At 40.9% G+C, this 17,531-nt stretch overlaps 2 protein-coding genes across 3 annotated transcripts; one reads left to right on the top strand and one right to left on the bottom strand.

The window, feature by feature from the left end:
• Positions 1 to 1,623: 1,623 nt before the first annotated feature.
• LOC116788146 (cytochrome c oxidase assembly factor 8) lies at positions 1,624 to 9,995 on the bottom strand. Of its 2 annotated transcripts, none has more exons than XM_032690641.1 (5): positions 9,852 to 9,995; positions 8,691 to 8,888; positions 7,596 to 7,659; positions 5,561 to 5,651; positions 1,624 to 2,989 (listed from the first exon to the last, which is right to left on the bottom strand). In XM_032690641.1, exons 1-5 carry the CDS (start codon positions 9,993 to 9,995, stop codon positions 2,884 to 2,886), a joined length of 603 nt encoding a protein of 200 aa, XP_032546532.1. In that variant the 3' UTR covers positions 1,624 to 2,883. The 2 variants fall into 2 exon arrangements, with proteins under 2 accessions (XP_032546532.1, XP_032546533.1); XM_032690642.1 differs by lacking the exon at positions 9,852 to 9,995 and adding an exon at positions 9,537 to 9,575 and having other exon boundaries at positions 1,624 to 3,381.
• A 95-nt stretch (positions 9,996 to 10,090) lies between these two features.
• On the top strand, positions 10,091 to 15,409 carry BAG5 (BAG cochaperone 5). Its single transcript, XM_032690640.1, has 2 exons — positions 10,091 to 10,183; positions 10,750 to 15,409. The coding sequence occupies exon 2, from the start codon at positions 10,779 to 10,781 to the stop codon at positions 12,129 to 12,131; it is 1,353 nt and encodes a 450-aa protein (XP_032546531.1). The 5' UTR covers positions 10,091 to 10,183; positions 10,750 to 10,778; the 3' UTR covers positions 12,132 to 15,409.
• The last annotated feature ends 2,122 nt before the right edge of the window (positions 15,410 to 17,531 follow it).

Raw genomic sequence — 17,531 nt, 5'->3', positions numbered from 1 at the left:
CAGTCTTGGGACCAGTCCTGTTTCATAACTTTATCAATGATCTGGATGAGGGGATCAAGGGCACACTCAGTCAGTTTGCTAATGACACCAAGCTGACCAGGAGTGTTGATCTGCTGGACTGCAGGAAGGCTCTGCAGAGGGATCTGGACAGGCTGGATCGATGGGCCAAGGCCAGTTGTCTGAGGTTCTACAAGGTGAAGTGCCAAGTCCTGCCCTTGGATCCCAACAACTACACAGCACTCCAGGCTGGGGGCAGAGTGGCTGGAAAGCTGCCCAGCAGAAAAGGACCTGGGGGTGCTGGTCAACAGCAGCCAAACATGAGTCAAGAGTGTGCCCAGGTGGCCAAGAAGGCCAATGACATCCTGGCTTGGATCAGAAATAGCGTGGCCAGTAGGATCAGGGCAGTGATTGTCCCCCTGTACTCAGCACTGTTGAGACACCTTGAGTGCTGCATCCAGTTTTGGGCCCCTCATGACAAGGATATTGAGGTGCTGGAGCGAGTCCAGAGAAGGGCAGTGGAGCTGGTGAAGAATCTGGAGCACAGGTCCTGTAAGAAGCGGCTGAGGGAACTGGAGACTAAACATAGTCTGGAGAAAAGGAGGTTAAGGGGGACCTTATGGCTCCCTACAGCTGCCTGAAAGGAGGTTGTAGAGAGGTGAGAGTTGGTCTCTTCTGCCAAATAACAAGTGATAGAATGAGAGAAAACAGCTTCAAATTGTGCCAGGGGAAGTTTAGGTCAGGTAGTAGGAAAAATTTCTTCACCAAAAGGGTTGTCAGGCAGTGGAACAGGCTGCTCAGGGCAGTACTTGAGTCACTGTCCCTGGAGGTATTTAAAAGATAAAGAAGCTCAGAGCAGAATCCTAGCATGATCCATTGTGTGCTCATATTGGTTTTAGGTGATCAATACTAAAATTACATGTTCAGAAAACAGTTTTAACTGTGATTTACTGAAGGACAATCCAAACCTTCCATCTGAATTCCCACAGCTCCCCCATGCCAAACAACACATATCTGATGATGAGGCATATTAATTCAACTGACATCGAACAGTTTTTTCCTTGGGTTAATTCTAGCAGTGAATCAATCTCCTGATCTGGTTCAGCAGGCAGACACAAAAATGTCTGTGTTAATGGAAGTGAGCAGCTCAGGAGATGAAAATGCTTTTGATTGACCTCTACCCACTTAAAGCATGTGAAACTACCTCAGGGATCTTATACACAGGCTGTCAGAACATATGGCCATTAACCACCAGTCTGGTCCCTCCCTTTCTGGGGTATTTTCTTACAGTATCCATTGTTTTACATCAGAAATATTTATTAATGTATGCATTCACATTATGGTCAAAGTTTGTATGCTGTAAGATATGATTTACTGTAAAACCCCGAAGAATTACATTACATACCCACAGTAGTCTATTTTAAAAAGTTATTTTTCTAAAGGTGGCATTTTGTAAATTTTTAATTACAGCACTGATGCAGTGTAACATTCACAAATATTTTTGCTAGAAGTATTGGCTATTATCTCAGCAATTACTGTTTTAGTTTATTAATAACACAACACTCACACAATTCAGTGACCACTTTAGCACCAATAATATCATCATTGTATGCAAGTGAGATCCACTACTATATCATTAATATTTATTTCATCTTGCAAAGGAATTATTACAGTTGATACGACAGACAAAGCTCTTTTTGCTCCAGCTGAAAAAGTCTGTGAATAAATCATGTCATGTTTAGATATGAAAAACAGGTCAATGGCTACTGAGATGATGTTTCCAAAAGCAGAACCTCCCCTTCAGCAAAGCTTTAGGAAAATACACTTCATGTGACAGCATACATTCTTTTTATCAGAATCCTCTTAGTAGGCAGTGGATAAAAAAATCATTTAACTGTATAAAAGGGCAGAGAGAAAATTCTGAGGAATGAAACTTCTTTTAAATTACGAATACATGGCATAACACTTGAACCAACATGCTTCCAAGTTACATACATTGATGTTACATACCTGGAGGCCAGAAAAATCACCCTCAGGTGGGTAGTTTTGAGTGCCTCAGAGAAACTGCTGAGAACAGCATCTTTTTTTGAAAGAAATGAACCAGGAGAAAGTAGTGCTTACTTGTAGTAATGTTGTTCTCCTTACAGCAGTTACCAGTTTCCTCTTCTACCAAGATTAAGTGGCTTGCAATGCATCTGCTTTATTGCTTGGCAACTAAAATCTTTACCAATTATAGGTTAGAGGAATTCTTCTCCAAGGAAGACACATTCCTTTTAATAAAAAAAAATGTATTTATGAAGATCCTACTGCATTAGTAATTTATAGGAAATCCTATCTTAAATCTTTACTAAAAGTATTGAACAATCACACTGAAGAGAGGATTATTCAAAGTTGATTGCGTATATACTCACAAATCATACCTGTTCCTTCACTGATTTTGTATTACATATGGATTGCTACTGCCCCAGACAGGCAACTGCTGCAAAATGAGGCATTTTTGTCTTTATATACTAATATGGTTGCTGGAGACATCATTCTGTGACCAGAGTTCAGGAGAGCAGACTGAATCACATGTTATTTAGTACCCATGGTTCTGTGGTAAAAATGTGACAGTCATTATTACCCATTCCATTTGATGTAAACGAGAAAGAGTTTTTAACAGTTTTCTTAGTTTTATTTTGATGGAGAAATATTTTATATTTTCTTGGAATAAAGGGTAAAGGAAATCTACGTAGTGATTATAAATTAAGACCAATATTGACTTTTATTGACATAGTTTAACAAACAGACTCAGGCAATTATTACATCATTCAGATTCTGAACATCACTGTAAACAACATGTTTATACCAGGCCTAGCTAGTGTTGCATTCTTCACAGAGCTGTGATTAACATTCTGCATTTTTCTTTTTCCAACGAAGCCACCTCAGAGCTCTTGCCAGTGCTACTTGTCCCATGAGGAATGTGATCGTAAAATTACGTTTATACCAGTCTCTAGGATTCCAAAGCCAAGAAAAAATCAGCACACAGAACAAGAACAGGAAAAGGGTACACAATTACATTAAAATATCCTTTGGCATTGACAAATGACAATTCAGTGATAACCTGCATTTTGTGTTCTTTGTGACAACACTTTTCCTGCCTAATAGGAGTTAAATAACCTATGAAAAAGTCTACGTGTATATCCACATCCATGAATGGACTACAGGGTTCTAACTGTATTTGAAATCAAGTAAGATAAAGTAGTTAAAACTATATCTCATGTTTCAAAAGTAAAGCTGATCACCAAACTATCTAGAATAACTTCCTGACAGTGCTGTGCAATGGCTAAGATTTGTTTGTAAGTGGATGAAGATACATGTGTCAAAAAGGGCATAGTTGGCCACCTGTGAGGGTAGGGAAAAATAAAATCAAATCACACTGCAAAGATTATTGTATAATCCAATACAGGAAACATTATCTTTCTCCTGCAGTATCCTTTAAAGATGATGCCTTTAATATTGCCGGAGTTTGTCTTTACATCTTTAAATAATTTAATTTTTATGAAGCGTGCATGGCTTCTGGAACCAGTTCAAGTTATACACAGAATAGTCTGTATCAGCCCTTTTTAACCTCTGAGAACTTGCTTCAAATTCTTGCCCTTATTACAAACTAAAATAATATCAAAATTTCTTTCTAATTTCTAACAAGAACCCTGCCCCCATTTTGTAAAGTGCTGCACAAGCAGCAATAGAATACATAGAATCATAGAACTAGCAAGGAACATTAAACACTAGGATTTAGGTCTTCTCTTGAAATCTTTGTGGGAAATCTTGCATGCACAGATCTAACATAAGCCTGAGACACTAACCTCTCAGTAAGGACAGTAGCCAAATTCACACTGACAAGCAACACTGAGCTACCCCTTCAGATGTCATGTTAAATCAAAATATCATGCTAACATTGCAACTGTTTCTTTTCCCCTTTCATGTTTAATTTCCTATATCCTTCTCGAATTTTTTTCCTAAACTAGACTGTATTTCCAGTCTAGGTACCCTGAACTAAATATTCAAGGTATTTATGCACAGTTATTGCTTCCATTTTATCTAAATTTTAGAAGTTGCAACACTTCAGCTGCCACAGTTTTCAGGCCAGCTGGCAATACTGCAAAAGAACATACAGCTAAATGCATAAACAGATTTTTATAACATGACCCCTCAAAATTAGAGTGCCAGTAAAAAGCTCTGCTGCTTCCAGGGCTGTGCAGTTCCACTTTGAAACTACAGTGATGCAGCTGACACTGCCTGATTTTACAAGGCAGCGACAACGAAAATCACATTTAAGCACAAAGCCTGAATTCTCTCACCATGAGGATGGGACACTATCAAAAGGTCACTCCAACAATGGCAAATGGTGACCAGTACCAAGATCAACTACTTGCATTCCCATTTATCAGTTATAGGCAATTTGAACAACAATCCTTCCACTAAAAGCAATTTCTTACTCTCCATCTGTTGCTTCAGTTTACAGTGAGGTTGCCGCCCTGTCCCCCATGGGCAAGACAAGATGTCTGTATTTGTTTTAAATATTTTTTACAGTTAAATTGTTCCTAAAGGGTAGTATTTTATGGTTTATGCATGATATACATAGGAAGAACCTTAAACCACAATTTGTTAGAGATCAGTTACAGTGACAGCAGAACTCTCACTAGCATTGCACCATTAGGAACCCAGTAACACTTGATACTTTTGAGCCCAATAACCTTTCAATTCAATACAGAGAGGAAACTGAAGTTGTGGTTTCATATTCAGTGGGCAGTACTACTGTGACTGGATTAAGTGCTGTCCTTCCTCATTTCTAGCCCTTTGTCAAGTGTTCACAGCTACTTGCAGGGGGGTTATGTGTGTTCACAAGTCATTTTTCAGTCCTTTCAGATCCCCAACCCAGTTTATCAAGTTATTGTACAAACAGTAACGTTGAAACAATGAAACAAAGATCTTGTGAAAAGGTGGATGTGGGTTTACTAAGGTATAGCTGAGGTTCTACACAGGATGAGTTCAGGCAATCGATTTACTAATGCCTTGCCACACAAAAAAACCCTCAAACTCAAGGCTAATCACTTTCATTTTTACTATATGCTTGCAAAATGATAGAACCAAGAATATTAAATATTACTTCAATGAAACAATTTTCTTTCGAAATAAATCACATTTATTAGTCCTCATTTAACAGTCAACTAGAATCTGTTATACAGAAATTTCAACCAGTTTATTTGCATATTTATCAGTTTCAATTAGCAGCATGGAAAGACCCATGCCCTAAGATAAAAAAATTGAGTGCCTGATCTTGTCTCTTTAAATCTCAGACACAAGCTTCATCTTTCCACTAAAACAATAAGCAGCAGTAGAACTCAAACAATAATGCAAATTTCTGTCAAATACTCATAATAGCGCAAAAAAATTCTAAAATTATAGTTTTAGGTGCTGTTTCACCAATTATGGGGAAAAATGTTCAAATTTTAAACTTGACCTTATCTTTGTCTTAGTCTGTAATGTATAATGGTCAACATAAATACCTTCTACATACCTGTTATACTGCATATGTTTTCTAAAATTTTTACTTAGAAAGTCCTTGTAAAAGTCAGCCATTTCTTCTGCATTCAGTGTTGCTTTTTGACCTAAAAATAAGTGTTTGTTTAACAAAGTCAAGGTAATTCTTTGGATTAAAACCCTGGGTTCAGATGCAGGAGAGCAAGGTCTGACTCCTTGCTCCTACAAGCTTCCTGTGTAACTCTGAATTTTATCTTCCAACTTTTCAAAACTTAGCTAGGGAACACAGCAGATTAAAAATACTGATAATTTTGAAGTTGACACAGTTCCTAAGCCCCTATTATTTATGGAAGTGATTAAGTTTATCAGCCCTTAGATGATTTAGGGAACTAGTGAACCCCTATGAAAAAGCCCATTTATCCTTTGAATAAAACTAATTTCTCACAGGGCTGTAAGTCTAAACAATATCAGTAAGAGCACTTAGTTATTTAAATTTCCCCCCTTAAAGCAAATATTGAAAGAACACTATCCATAACTGACATGGTATTTTCAGATGTGTGGGTTTTTCTGTTACTGTTGATAAATTTCAAGTAACTTACACCAAAAAGTGTATGTTCTGAGATGTCACACTTACAAACAAACAATCTAGTGATTTGTGAAGAAGCAAAAACGAAAGATGATTTTGAATGTGCCATTCATCAGCAGAATATAAAACGAGGGACAGGAAAACCTGTGGATACAGCACAGATGTGTAATCCTGAGAACCAACAAATATTCTCAACTCTACCAGACAATTCCCATACAAACGTTCTGGAACAAAATGTCCCTACAATGAGAGTCAAATGTGAATGTCCCAGAGAACATGAATATGGTGAGGGAGACGGAATTGTGATATTCAACTTGTTACTGTTTCAAAATGCATTTTAAGGCTCCTGAGACTGATCACAGAAGTGTAAATTATTGATTGGTTCTATTTGTCATTATTTACAAAACTAATATGTTACAATGGATTATCATACTATGGGATAAATTTGCTTTAAAACTATCTGAAGGCTGCCTTAGTAAAACCTATAATTTGTTACTGAATATTGGTATCAGCAGAATTGATTAATTATGTAGAACAGTAAATTTTGTTCTCCAACTGTTCATGTATATGATTATTCCCTATTTTTAAATACACTCACAGCTGTGTAATAGATGCATGCAGTCAAAATAATTATATTTTTAAGGAAGGTACATGCTCACTCTTTTTTATCTCTAGGGTATAAAAACAAAACAAATACAAAATAGCAACATAAAAGAAGTGTTTTCAAAACAACACAGAACTTAATTAAAATTACTTCTCAACCATGCACTGATCACCAGGATAAAAACAAACAAAAAAAAATAATGGTCTGTGATACACAGAACGTCAGAGCAGTTGCTTTACTAAACTCAAACAGATCATTATTCTGTGAACAAAATGTTCAACCTCATACTACAATGGCCAATTCACTGTTATTATGAAGGCATTTTGTTTTCAGCTTCACATAATGAATTAGAGAGACAACTATTTTACAGCAACTGTGCTCAGGCAAAGACAGGCAGATAGCAGCTGCCATCTCCCCAGAAGCTGTCTTCTTTCCCCTGAAGGAAAAATATTGTGTTCATTGTTTACACTACGGACCTGAAGGCAAAGATTGTGAATTTATCCACCCAATTGTAACACACACTTGAGGCAAACGCTCTATATGTTTGCCTCAGCCAGCTCACTGGGTTAGGAGGTGTGAAAGTAAAAAGCCCCTTCCTCCCTAGGCTATAAAACTATTCTATTACTGAGCTAAGATTTCAGCACATCCCCTCCCGCTGCAGGGAAGGAATTAGGGGAAGAAGAGTGCAACAGATGATCTGACCCCCACGTGCACATCTCTGAAGAGCTCCTCTCTTCTTTTTTTATCATGCTCCTGAAAACACTTCTAAATCCTACCTGTAAGATTTACTTTTGACAGGAGACAAAGAGCATAAACTAACAAAATTCAAAGTTAAGTGGAATTCAGAATGCATCCTAAACCTTAAACAAAGATCTCACTAACCTGTTTCATCTCTCATTTCCAGACCCTTGGCTTTCAGTCTTGAATAAATAAATTCTTCTTTTTCCTAAAACATGTTTTTCCACATTAGAATCTGATGTAGTCAGTCCTTGAAGTTAACCATTGTTTTTAATTACATAGCAATGTGGTGTTTAACACCCTCTGAAATAACTAGCAACAACTCATTATACTTGGAAGTGTCAACTAAACATTTTCCTCAATCCAGTGAGTTAGTTAAACCCGTAACTTTGTTACTTAGATCCTGCTCTCTGCAAGCCTCAATTAATTCATGCAAGCAGTCTATTGATACTTATAAAACTTACTTGTGGAATAATGCTACAGCTGAGCTTCAGGACTGTTTGACAGGATTCAAACTTTCAATTTATAAGACAAACTATGGAGATGTGCTGTACTGTGTAACTGAGTTTCTGAGCACAGAGAAAAATATACCACCTAAAAAAATTAACATTACTTAGATGGCAACACAATATTTGTGTGTTTTTCAAACTTAAAAAGCATTTCTGTGGAATTTAAAAAAAAAAAACCACCAAGATTTTTGTCTGGGATCTTGGCAAGTTTTGGGAGGATATGATGTTCAAAGTTCATCACAAATGATGGTGAATTACTGAACTGTTACTGTGCTTCAAAAAACCCCCAGAGCATTGGTTAGGAGACGCTGAAATCAGGAAAGAAGACAGGGCATGACTGAAAAGTCCTCACTTTAGCACTGTTGGGGTGAAACAGTGCATGTCCCTCTTTTAACTGTGGTGATTACACCTAATTTCTCTCACTTAGGATAGAAGAAGACAAGCTACAGAATCATTTTCAACAGCTGCTCTAGTCACAGCCAGGTCTTGCATGTCGGGCAGCTACAACTTTATACTTTCGGCACAAGACAGGATAAAAGGCAAACATTCTGGGATTTTTTTAAAGAAATGAATGACAAAAAAATTGTAATTTCTGCAAAGACACTGTTTTAAAAGAAACTGTATCAGTTACCAGCCACTAAGGGCGGGCAGAACCTCAGGGAGCCCACGCCTCCCAGTTTTGGGCGTGCAGGCAGGCGCTGAGCGGCAGCGGGTGTTGTGTCAGGCTCACCTGTCGAAAGGCGCAGTTGTGCCGTGCCCAGAAGCGCTGGTTGCAGGCCTGGGCCTCCTGCCGTGCCTCCCGCAGCCGCCGCTCCAGGGGCGACTCCTCGGGGGGCACGTAGAAGATGACGGGGCGCAGGTTGGAATGCTTGTCCGGGGGCCCGATCCAGTCGTTGTGGGAGTGCGCGGGGGGGCTGAAACCCAGGCCCTGGGAAACACAGACGGAATTCTGCTATGAGCACTTCGGCTCGTATCTTGATTTGAAATAAATCCCAAAACTCCACGCAACCTTAAAACATACAAGCATAATAAGTTCCGAAATTATGCACGTTCGTTTACTGTAACCAAGAACAATGAGATACATTTACAATTTACCTTTACTCAAAAATGCACTACAGAGAAGATACTTTTGACTCCGTTACCATAGACATGAATCACAGCATGTTTTTTTAAAAGCATCTTTTTTTTTGTTTTCATTTTTCTATCACTAACACTCTACTTTGTTAAAATACGTGATGGCAAGAACTAGCATGTGTGCAAGCTTTTTATGGCACTGATCTCTGAGGTCTGGTGACCAGTGACAGCACTTGAGGGAATGGCATGACGTGGTGCCAGGGGAGGTTTAGGCTGGATATTAGGAAAAGGCTCTTCACCCAGAGGGTAGTTGGGCACTGGAACAGACTCCCCAGGGAAGTGGTCACAGCCCCAAGGCTGACAGAGCTCAAAGAGCTTTCGAACAACTCTCTTAAACACATGGTATAATTCTTGGAGCTGTCCTGTGCAGGGCCGGGAGTCAGACCTACATGATCCTTATGGGTTCGTTCCAACTCAGGTCGTTCTGTGATTCCAAGTTTACCAAAGCCCGGCGTTGTTCCTGCATCTTTGTGACCACACACAGCGTGTACCTGCCCCGGACGGGTTCGGGCAGAGCTGTTACCCAACCGCCCCGTCACTCACGGCCCCGCCGGGCCACAACAAACCCCGGGGACCTCGGCAAACACACTCGCGGCGAGAGGCCGCGGGGAACGCGGGTTTCTGTGCGGAACGCGGGTTTCCGTCGGGACGCCCCCGCCCCACCAGCGCTCCCCGCCCAGGGCTCCGCGGAGGCGTCGGCCCCCGAGCCTTCCCCCGCGGCCCCCGCAGGAGCTGCCGCCCCCCCGTCCGGGTTTACCGCGCCGTCCGGCCGCTCCCCGCGCTCAGCCGCGCGGCCGCCGCCGGGGGAGCAGGAGAAGGAGCTGGAGGAGGAGGAGGCGATGAGGAGGCGGCGCTGGCGGCGGCAGCAGCCGCCCGCCCGCAGCAGCGGCACGGCCGCCATGTCCCGGCGCTTTACGGCGGTGCCGCACGGGCGCAGCGGGCGGGGCGGGGCCGGGACGGGGCCGGTCCCGCCCCCGCCTCCGCCTCCCTCCGCGCGGCCGGGCCGGGCGGGGCTCGGGCGGTTCGCGGTGCTCGGCCCGTGGCGCAGAGCCGGGCCGGGCAGCGGGTCCTGGGCCGGGCGGCCGAAGGGTGAGTTGAGGCGGCGGGGCGGGGGCGCCGGGGACGAGCCTCCCGCAGGTGCCCCCGCGGCAGCCCGTTGTCATTTGCCCGCCCCGCCGGGCCCCGCCGCGGGGGAGGCGGGAGGTGGCGGCCGTGGAGGGGCCGCGGGCGGCGGGTGCTGAAGGGGAGCGAGGTGAGTGCGGGGAAGGCGGCGCTGCCCCGGGGTTGTGGCACAACCGCTGTTTTCCGCTCAGCCGCTGTTCTCCCCTTCCCCTCCGGGTTCCCCCTTGGGCTGCGGGTGTCCTGTTTGTTCTGCGGTGGCTTCAGCTGCAGAGCAGGTGGGGAAGGGAGGGCTGAAGGCTGTGGGTGAGCGCCGAGAGCTGGTGGTGTGGCAACTCAAGCATCACCCCTGCGGCCCGACTGGGAGATAGGTGTAAAAAAATTAGAGAAAGGGCGGTGAAGTATCAGCCAAGTGGTTTATGCTTATTGCTAGAGATTTTTAAAATAGCTTTAGTGCTGAAGTGCTTCAGGAAGTGAAAGTTGCGACCTGTGCTTGCGTAGCACTTAAGCAAGTCTTGTTCTCCTTTGCCTTACAGTTCATCTGAAACTGGACGAGAGAAGAGGAATGGATATGGGTAACCAACACCCATCCATAAAACGGTTGCATGAAATACAGAAAGAAGTCAAAGAGATTGAACAGCAAGTGGCTGTCTTCAGTGGTCTGTCTACCGACCGAGATTACAAGAAATTGGAAAGGAGCCTTACTAAACAGCTCTTTGAAATAGATTCTGTAGACACGGAAGGGAAGGGGGATATCCAGCAAGCCAGAAAGCGAGCTGCCCAGGAAACAGAGAGGCTGCTGAAGGAACTGGAACAAAATGCAAACCATCCGCGCAGACTGGAAATAGAGTCCATATTCAAGGAGGCACAGTCTCTTGTGGAACGCGAGATCACGCCTTTTTACAAAGGAGGAAACTGTATTAGTGACGAATTTGAAGAAGGAATCCAGGACATTGTGTTGAGGCTTACCCAGGTGAAAACTGGAGGGAAAGTTTCTTTACGCAAAGCAAGGTATCGCACTCTGACAAAAGTGTGTGCTGTTCAGGAGATTATAGAAAATGGTATGAAGCAACAGCTGTCCCTGCCACTCTCTAATGATGCACATCCTTCTGTCGCCAAAATTAACTCTGTAATGTGTGATGTGAACAAAGCAAGAGGAACTCTTATTGCTCTTCTGATGGGAGTGAGCAGAAATGACACCTGCAGGCACCTGTCCTGTGTGCTTACAGGCCTCATTGCTGATTTGGATGCTTTGGATGTCTGTGGTCGCACAGAAATCAGAAATTACAGAAAGGAAGTAGTAGAAGAGATCAATAAATTGCAGAAATACCTGGACTTGGAAGAGGAAGCAAATTCTACTCACGCTTATGATTTGGCACAAAATCAGTCCATTCTAAAAATAGAAGAGATCCGCAAGAAGATGAAGGAAGTTAATTCTTTACTTTTAAAAACAGAGAATGCTTCTGATTTGTATTTGGGATCCAAAGCAGAATTGCAGGGATTGATTGCCCACCTAGATGAGGTGAGTGCTGGAAAAAATCCCTGTATTAGAGAGGCCAGGAGAAGAGCAGTAATTGAAGTTCAAACTCTTATAACATATATTGATTTGAAGGAAGCACTGGAGAAAAGGCAAATGTATCCAGAGCAAACTGCTGCCGAACATCAGTCTCATAAAGCAGTTTGGACTGTTCTTGGAAACTTGTCTCAAATTCAGCAAGAGGTGATTTCATTTGATGGAAACAGAACGGATAAAAACTATATGAGATTGGAAGAACTTCTTACAAAACAGCTTCTGGCCCTGGATGCTGTTGATCCACAAGGTGACGAGCGGTGTAAGGCTGCCAGGAAGCAGGCAGTAAAGCTTGCACAGAATATTCTTTACTACCTGGACATGAAAACAGATGAATGGGAATACTGAAACAGCCACGGCCTGACACAGAAGAACACTTTTTCCTCTGGCACTTTATGCAGATCATTGGCAGCACATAATAAAGTGGTGTGTTCTGTGCTTGCTGAAATCACGGAGATTGCATAAGCAGTTGACTTGGCTATATGTCTGCTATCCCACGCAGTCACCCACTTGCCATGGCAACTGTCAGTACACCATCAGCAATTCTGGTCACTGCTATAAGCAAAGAAGTGCAATTCTCTGAAGGAATAGCTTAATACTTGAACAAATGGCTTTTTTTCTTTCTTTCTTTTTTTCTCTCCTGTTTTTGTTTCAATAGCCTTGTGCAATGTTCAATGAATGCAGATTTTTCAAAGACACAGAAACTTCTTTATGGTATAATACTGGCAAAATTATTTAAAGAGACTGGACATGAAAATTAGTATTCAAGCATGAGGCTTCATCCAGCAACTTCACAGCAGTCTGGATATACTCTTAATGTGCTGTTACAACAGAAAGTATTAAGGGCAAAAAGCCTGCTGGCTTCTGGATTGTACTTGATTTATTCCATCCATCACACCGTCTAGATTTCTCAGTTAATGGAGCTGTAATGCCAACTGCAAACGAGCATTTACATAGGCAAAGCCAATTATGTCAATTTTTTATAATACCTGAGCCCTTTGATTTGCAAAAACACGTCTTTTGTTGGTGGAAACTCTTTCAAGTCATTGCTTTAAGGTACTGAGACTTGGAGAGGAAAATCTGTGCGTTTATACCAAACAGATAAAGGGGATTTCGAGGATTTCAAACTGCCATCTATAAACCCTTGAAAACTGCACTGAACTTTATTTAGTGGCTGCTTAGGTGTCTTTTAAAACTCTGCTGTTGCATCTGGTTTTCACATTTGGTGAAAACAAACAGAATTCACTTTGAAGTGAAACGAGCATTTTGGAATTATTTTTGTAAAATTAGGTAGCTAGCTATAAAGATGTCCTAATGATGTAAACGTGTGATACATGGTCAGGTGTGGCTTCAAGAATGTCTTGGAAAAGACTTGTGGCAAATGTCTCTCCTTGCAACTCATCACTTAATTGTTTTATTATCTTCATAAATAAGCTTGCTTGTACAATTGTATGCACCTACCTTTTTGTTTGTGGCTGCTAGTGCCAATCACATTTCTACTATGGCATGTTTTTTGGCATTTTATGAGAGCATGGCATTAAAACGAATTAATTATAAAGATATATTCAATTATGGATAATTTGCACTCAGCTCTTTCATGATGAACTAAGGAATTACTGTTCTATAGATGATGATTTGCACCACTTTAAGGAGTAAAAACCATTTCAGATGTTAAATATTTTTAAGATCTATTTTTGTCTGATTAGAGAAGACAGTACTGTCTGTGAGAGACAAGTGCCTTTATGACACTGCTAACTTGCACCGTCATATGTAGATACAGGAACTGTTTACTGGCAGCTTGTTACGTTTGTAATCTTTGCAAACTGGATTTTTCACATATATATCTAATTCTGCTATAGGATATGTCAAGTTAACATGATAGAATAGGTGACAGTTGTCCTGTAGAGTCCCGAGAATGAGTATCAGATTTGGGAAATATGGATTCTCCTTAAAAACTAAAGCATTGATGTGGAGGTGGGGGACTTTGGGCAGGTCTTCTATGCCTATTGCTCCAAGAAGAATATGTTCTGTAATATACTATGAGATGCTGATTGAAGGCTGCATACCTTCAGAGTGTGAATAGATTTTGTTTGTGATTGTACAGGTGTTTGCTTTGCAAATCTGCTTGCCAAAACTGATCTAATTGAGTGCAGTGCCTAAGGCACAATTTGGCAATGACAGAATGTTTTTTGGAGGATTCTTCCTGCTCCTTCAGAGACACAACCCCATTGAATTTATCTTTCTTTCACGAAAAAGAAATTTCCCCTGGTTAAAATTCCAATCTATATTTGAGTACTGTGTGGCTAACACAGAACAATAATAGTGTTATACACCTGAATTATTTTACTCATTTCAACCTTTCTACACGTTTGAACTGCAACTTCAGATTTGCACTTACAGTTTTAGGAAAGATAAGATTTTGATAGCATTATTAATTTTTCTTTAATATTACTGTCAGGTCTGCAGTGATTACTTGTAGTTTGTTTAAACAATTTGGTGTCTGTGTTCTCTGGAGGTTACGTGTAGTTTTATAAATGTTTGAGCCTCTTATGTAAAGATGAATAAGTATAGTTATCAGATCTGTTCTACTTTAAATTTGTCTTTTAGCTTTTCTGAATGAATTATTACGCCTGCATCTCTAAGAAGGCAAATGTGTAAGGTTAGTGCAATTTTAACTGAGTTCAGTAGCAAGGTATTATGTGGATTAAGCTTTTTTTCCATTGTTCTGTAATCTAATAAATTGACTATTTAAATTTTATGGTAAAATCCTCATCTGGAATGGGATCAGTTCACAGTTTTTGCATGAATGAAAGTAATAAAATAAATGTGCTTAACCAAAAAAAAAAAAAAAAGGAGAAAGAAATGCACAGATTTCTCAAAAATTTGCTTCTATGCTGAAGAATGTAATTTCTCTGGTTTTTTATATCCAAAGATCGAGAGACACACAACTTTTCTTTCTGATACAGCAGGCTGAAATAATCAGCAAAATGTAAATGGACCAAATGGCAAAAGCCTGTGTTTTAGTACTATACTGAAATAGAATAACTTTTCTTTGTGCTGTGTTATTTAACTTAGAGGAAAATAATCGATCGGACATTTGGGGGAGAGGTAATCCTGCATCGTGATTCCTATTTGTTAATTGAATTTCTTTTAAAACTAATTTTCTTTAGTTATTTCAGTGTTTATTTTTGTTGTTTGCCACTCAGATTGGTTTTTGTGTGATACCAGTTTGGAAGAGATTTTTGTTAAGTACAATTCCTACCTGTTCAATTTAACAGAAATCGATGTACGTGCTCTTCATGGTGTATATGTCTTCAGTTATTGCTGTGTAGGATATGGCATTTGTATATACAGATTCAAGATTAAATATTGCAGTGTTACATTCTTGATTATTAATACAAATACATTACTACTTTTGCTAGGTATTCATTTGAATGTTATGCCCTGATGCCTTTCTCTGTTTATGTTTGAATGTGAGTTATCAGAATGTAAATGATTTTTGTCCTAGAGAAAGTGTTTTTATTAAACATGCAGACATAAAGCTCTCTTCTTTCTCCTCTCCTTCTTTAAAAGTCTGCTTTTTCACTGCTGTAATTATGAAAATAAAGTTCTTTGTGTGGAAACCACTCCTACTTGGTAAATCTGTTGCCTTTTGGTTTTCTCTGCGTTCAGCCTTGAGTTCACATCACATCATTGTTGCTTGCATTCCTTCTTCATTGGCAGCTTTGCATCCTCCGGGGTTCCAGTTGGGTGATCACTGCAGGAATGCTGGTGGCTGTGTTAACATCTCTCCACTTTTCCTGCTGGAGGATGCTGCCGGAACAGATGAGCTGGCAAAACGGATGGCGTTGAGTCTCTTCGCGCAAAGTCAGTGTGGATTCCAGAACCTCTAGCAGGAGTTTAGCTAATCTGGTTTTCAACTGTGCAGATGAGGCAGGTTCCCTGATTGTTCTGGTGGCTCGGTGTGTTTTTTCGAGATGCAGTGAGCCACGTTATCGGCTCGCTGCTGATGGAAATCGGGAATTCTGTTTCTGCCCAGAAAGCTGCTGCCTTTGTGCAGTTTCTGCTGCTTGGCCAACTCTAATGAGCCAATCCAATAAAATGGCAGAAAACAAACAACAAAAATGGAGGAGGGGGGGTTTAATGAGCCAAAATGGCTTTTAGGAAGGTATATGGGCCAGAAGTGCTGCAAAATGAAGGGGTGGATCATGCAGCCACGGGCTAGGGAGCAAAGGGTAAGATTTTCAGTAGCAGTCATTAGATCAACTTGCATAGTTAAGTAACTGGAGGAGGAAGAAGGAAAGGTGTCACTGTTGACTCCTACAGAGAAGTAGGAATTTTCTGCTTTAGTAATGGCATATGACGAAGGCAACACAAATGAATCATGTATGGAAAATAAACCAGTTGCTTTCAATCGCACTTTTGTGATCGTGTCACAAGTGATCATTTGTTACAGAATCATTAAGGTTGGAAAAAACCTCCAAGATCCATGAGTCCAACCTCTGGACAAAATACAATCTTGTCAATGTACTACATGCAGTCTGGATAAGCCTAGCCCAGAAGACAGGTAAGAATAAAGTTTAAAAAAGGTTGAATGTTCCTACAGGTAAAAACTTAATCTTTTTTCTCTCTCTTTTAACAATACAGCTTATTTGAAGGAAATGTATTCTTCAAAGACCAGTAAGTCATCTGGGCCATGGCCGTAGATGTGGCTCAGCCAGCTGCTGACCTGTTTGTCTCGATCACCTGTTTGCTTATCAAAGGAGGGAATTACTTTGCTAAGGATTTTTTTGTGTGTGTTTGGGACAGGCAGATGTTGGTGCCTGAAATGGTTTAACTGAAAAAACTCCGAATTTTATTTTCATATAGGTTTATCCTCTCCTTTGGAGAATTCTCAGCTGAGAACTTGAAGGTGTGGAAGGACATTAATACTGAGCTCATGGATTGAAGGCCTGGGGGTTCAAGCTGGCTGCCAGCAGGAGACATTTAAATGGCAGGATCCAGGAGAATGTTCCTGGTAGAGGAAACTGGTAGCAGAGACATAACCAGATGTTTTTCAGAGCTGATGTTTTGAGTAAGCTCTGTATCTGTTCCACTCTTGCTTATGAGCTTTCATTAAAAAAATGGATTCTTAGGGAAATATTCCTTGAAATGCTGTCAGGCTTTCTGTTTTAGATGAAGCTGAGAAATTACATTTAAAGTTTTTGCTGAGCTATGGTGGGGCATGTATGAGTTGGCTGACCTGGGTGTGATTCTGGTTTGCTATATGAAACAATGATGTCCATAATGCTTTCAGTTCTATGAGTAGGCATGTAGATGTCAGCTGAAAGCTGGTCATTAACTGAAGAAGCCAAAAGATGAGCTGTGCTTTTGTTGAAGGCTTTCCACAACACTTACCCTTTCTCTCTGCAGCATTTGGTTCTGGGGACTGCCAAGCACAGATGATTGCATGAGTTGCACTGCTTGTCAGCTCAAAAATAATGAGGACCTTTTCTAAGTCTGCAAACTCTTCCTACAGGACATAAATTGTTGCAGAGTTTGCCATTAGAAATGGAAAAGTACAATGAGTTTCTTAATTGGACCATTTCTCCTCAATTAGTTTTGCCAGACAAACTTCTGTGCTACAGGAATTCCTTGTGAAACCTGTCTTTCAGGCAGCTATTCAAAAACATCTCACGAGAGAGGAAACATAGTGATGCAGTCAAATGTTCCTAATGAAGTCCAGAACACATACACAAAATCAAATCT

The sequence above is a fragment of the Chiroxiphia lanceolata genome, chromosome 6 (genome assembly GCF_009829145.1).
Source record: "Chiroxiphia lanceolata isolate bChiLan1 chromosome 6, bChiLan1.pri, whole genome shotgun sequence".
Classification (NCBI taxonomy): domain Eukaryota; kingdom Metazoa; phylum Chordata; class Aves; order Passeriformes; family Pipridae; genus Chiroxiphia; species Chiroxiphia lanceolata.
The sequence above is the reverse complement of the archived record's forward strand: the minus strand, read 5'-3'. Positions and strand labels throughout refer to the sequence as shown.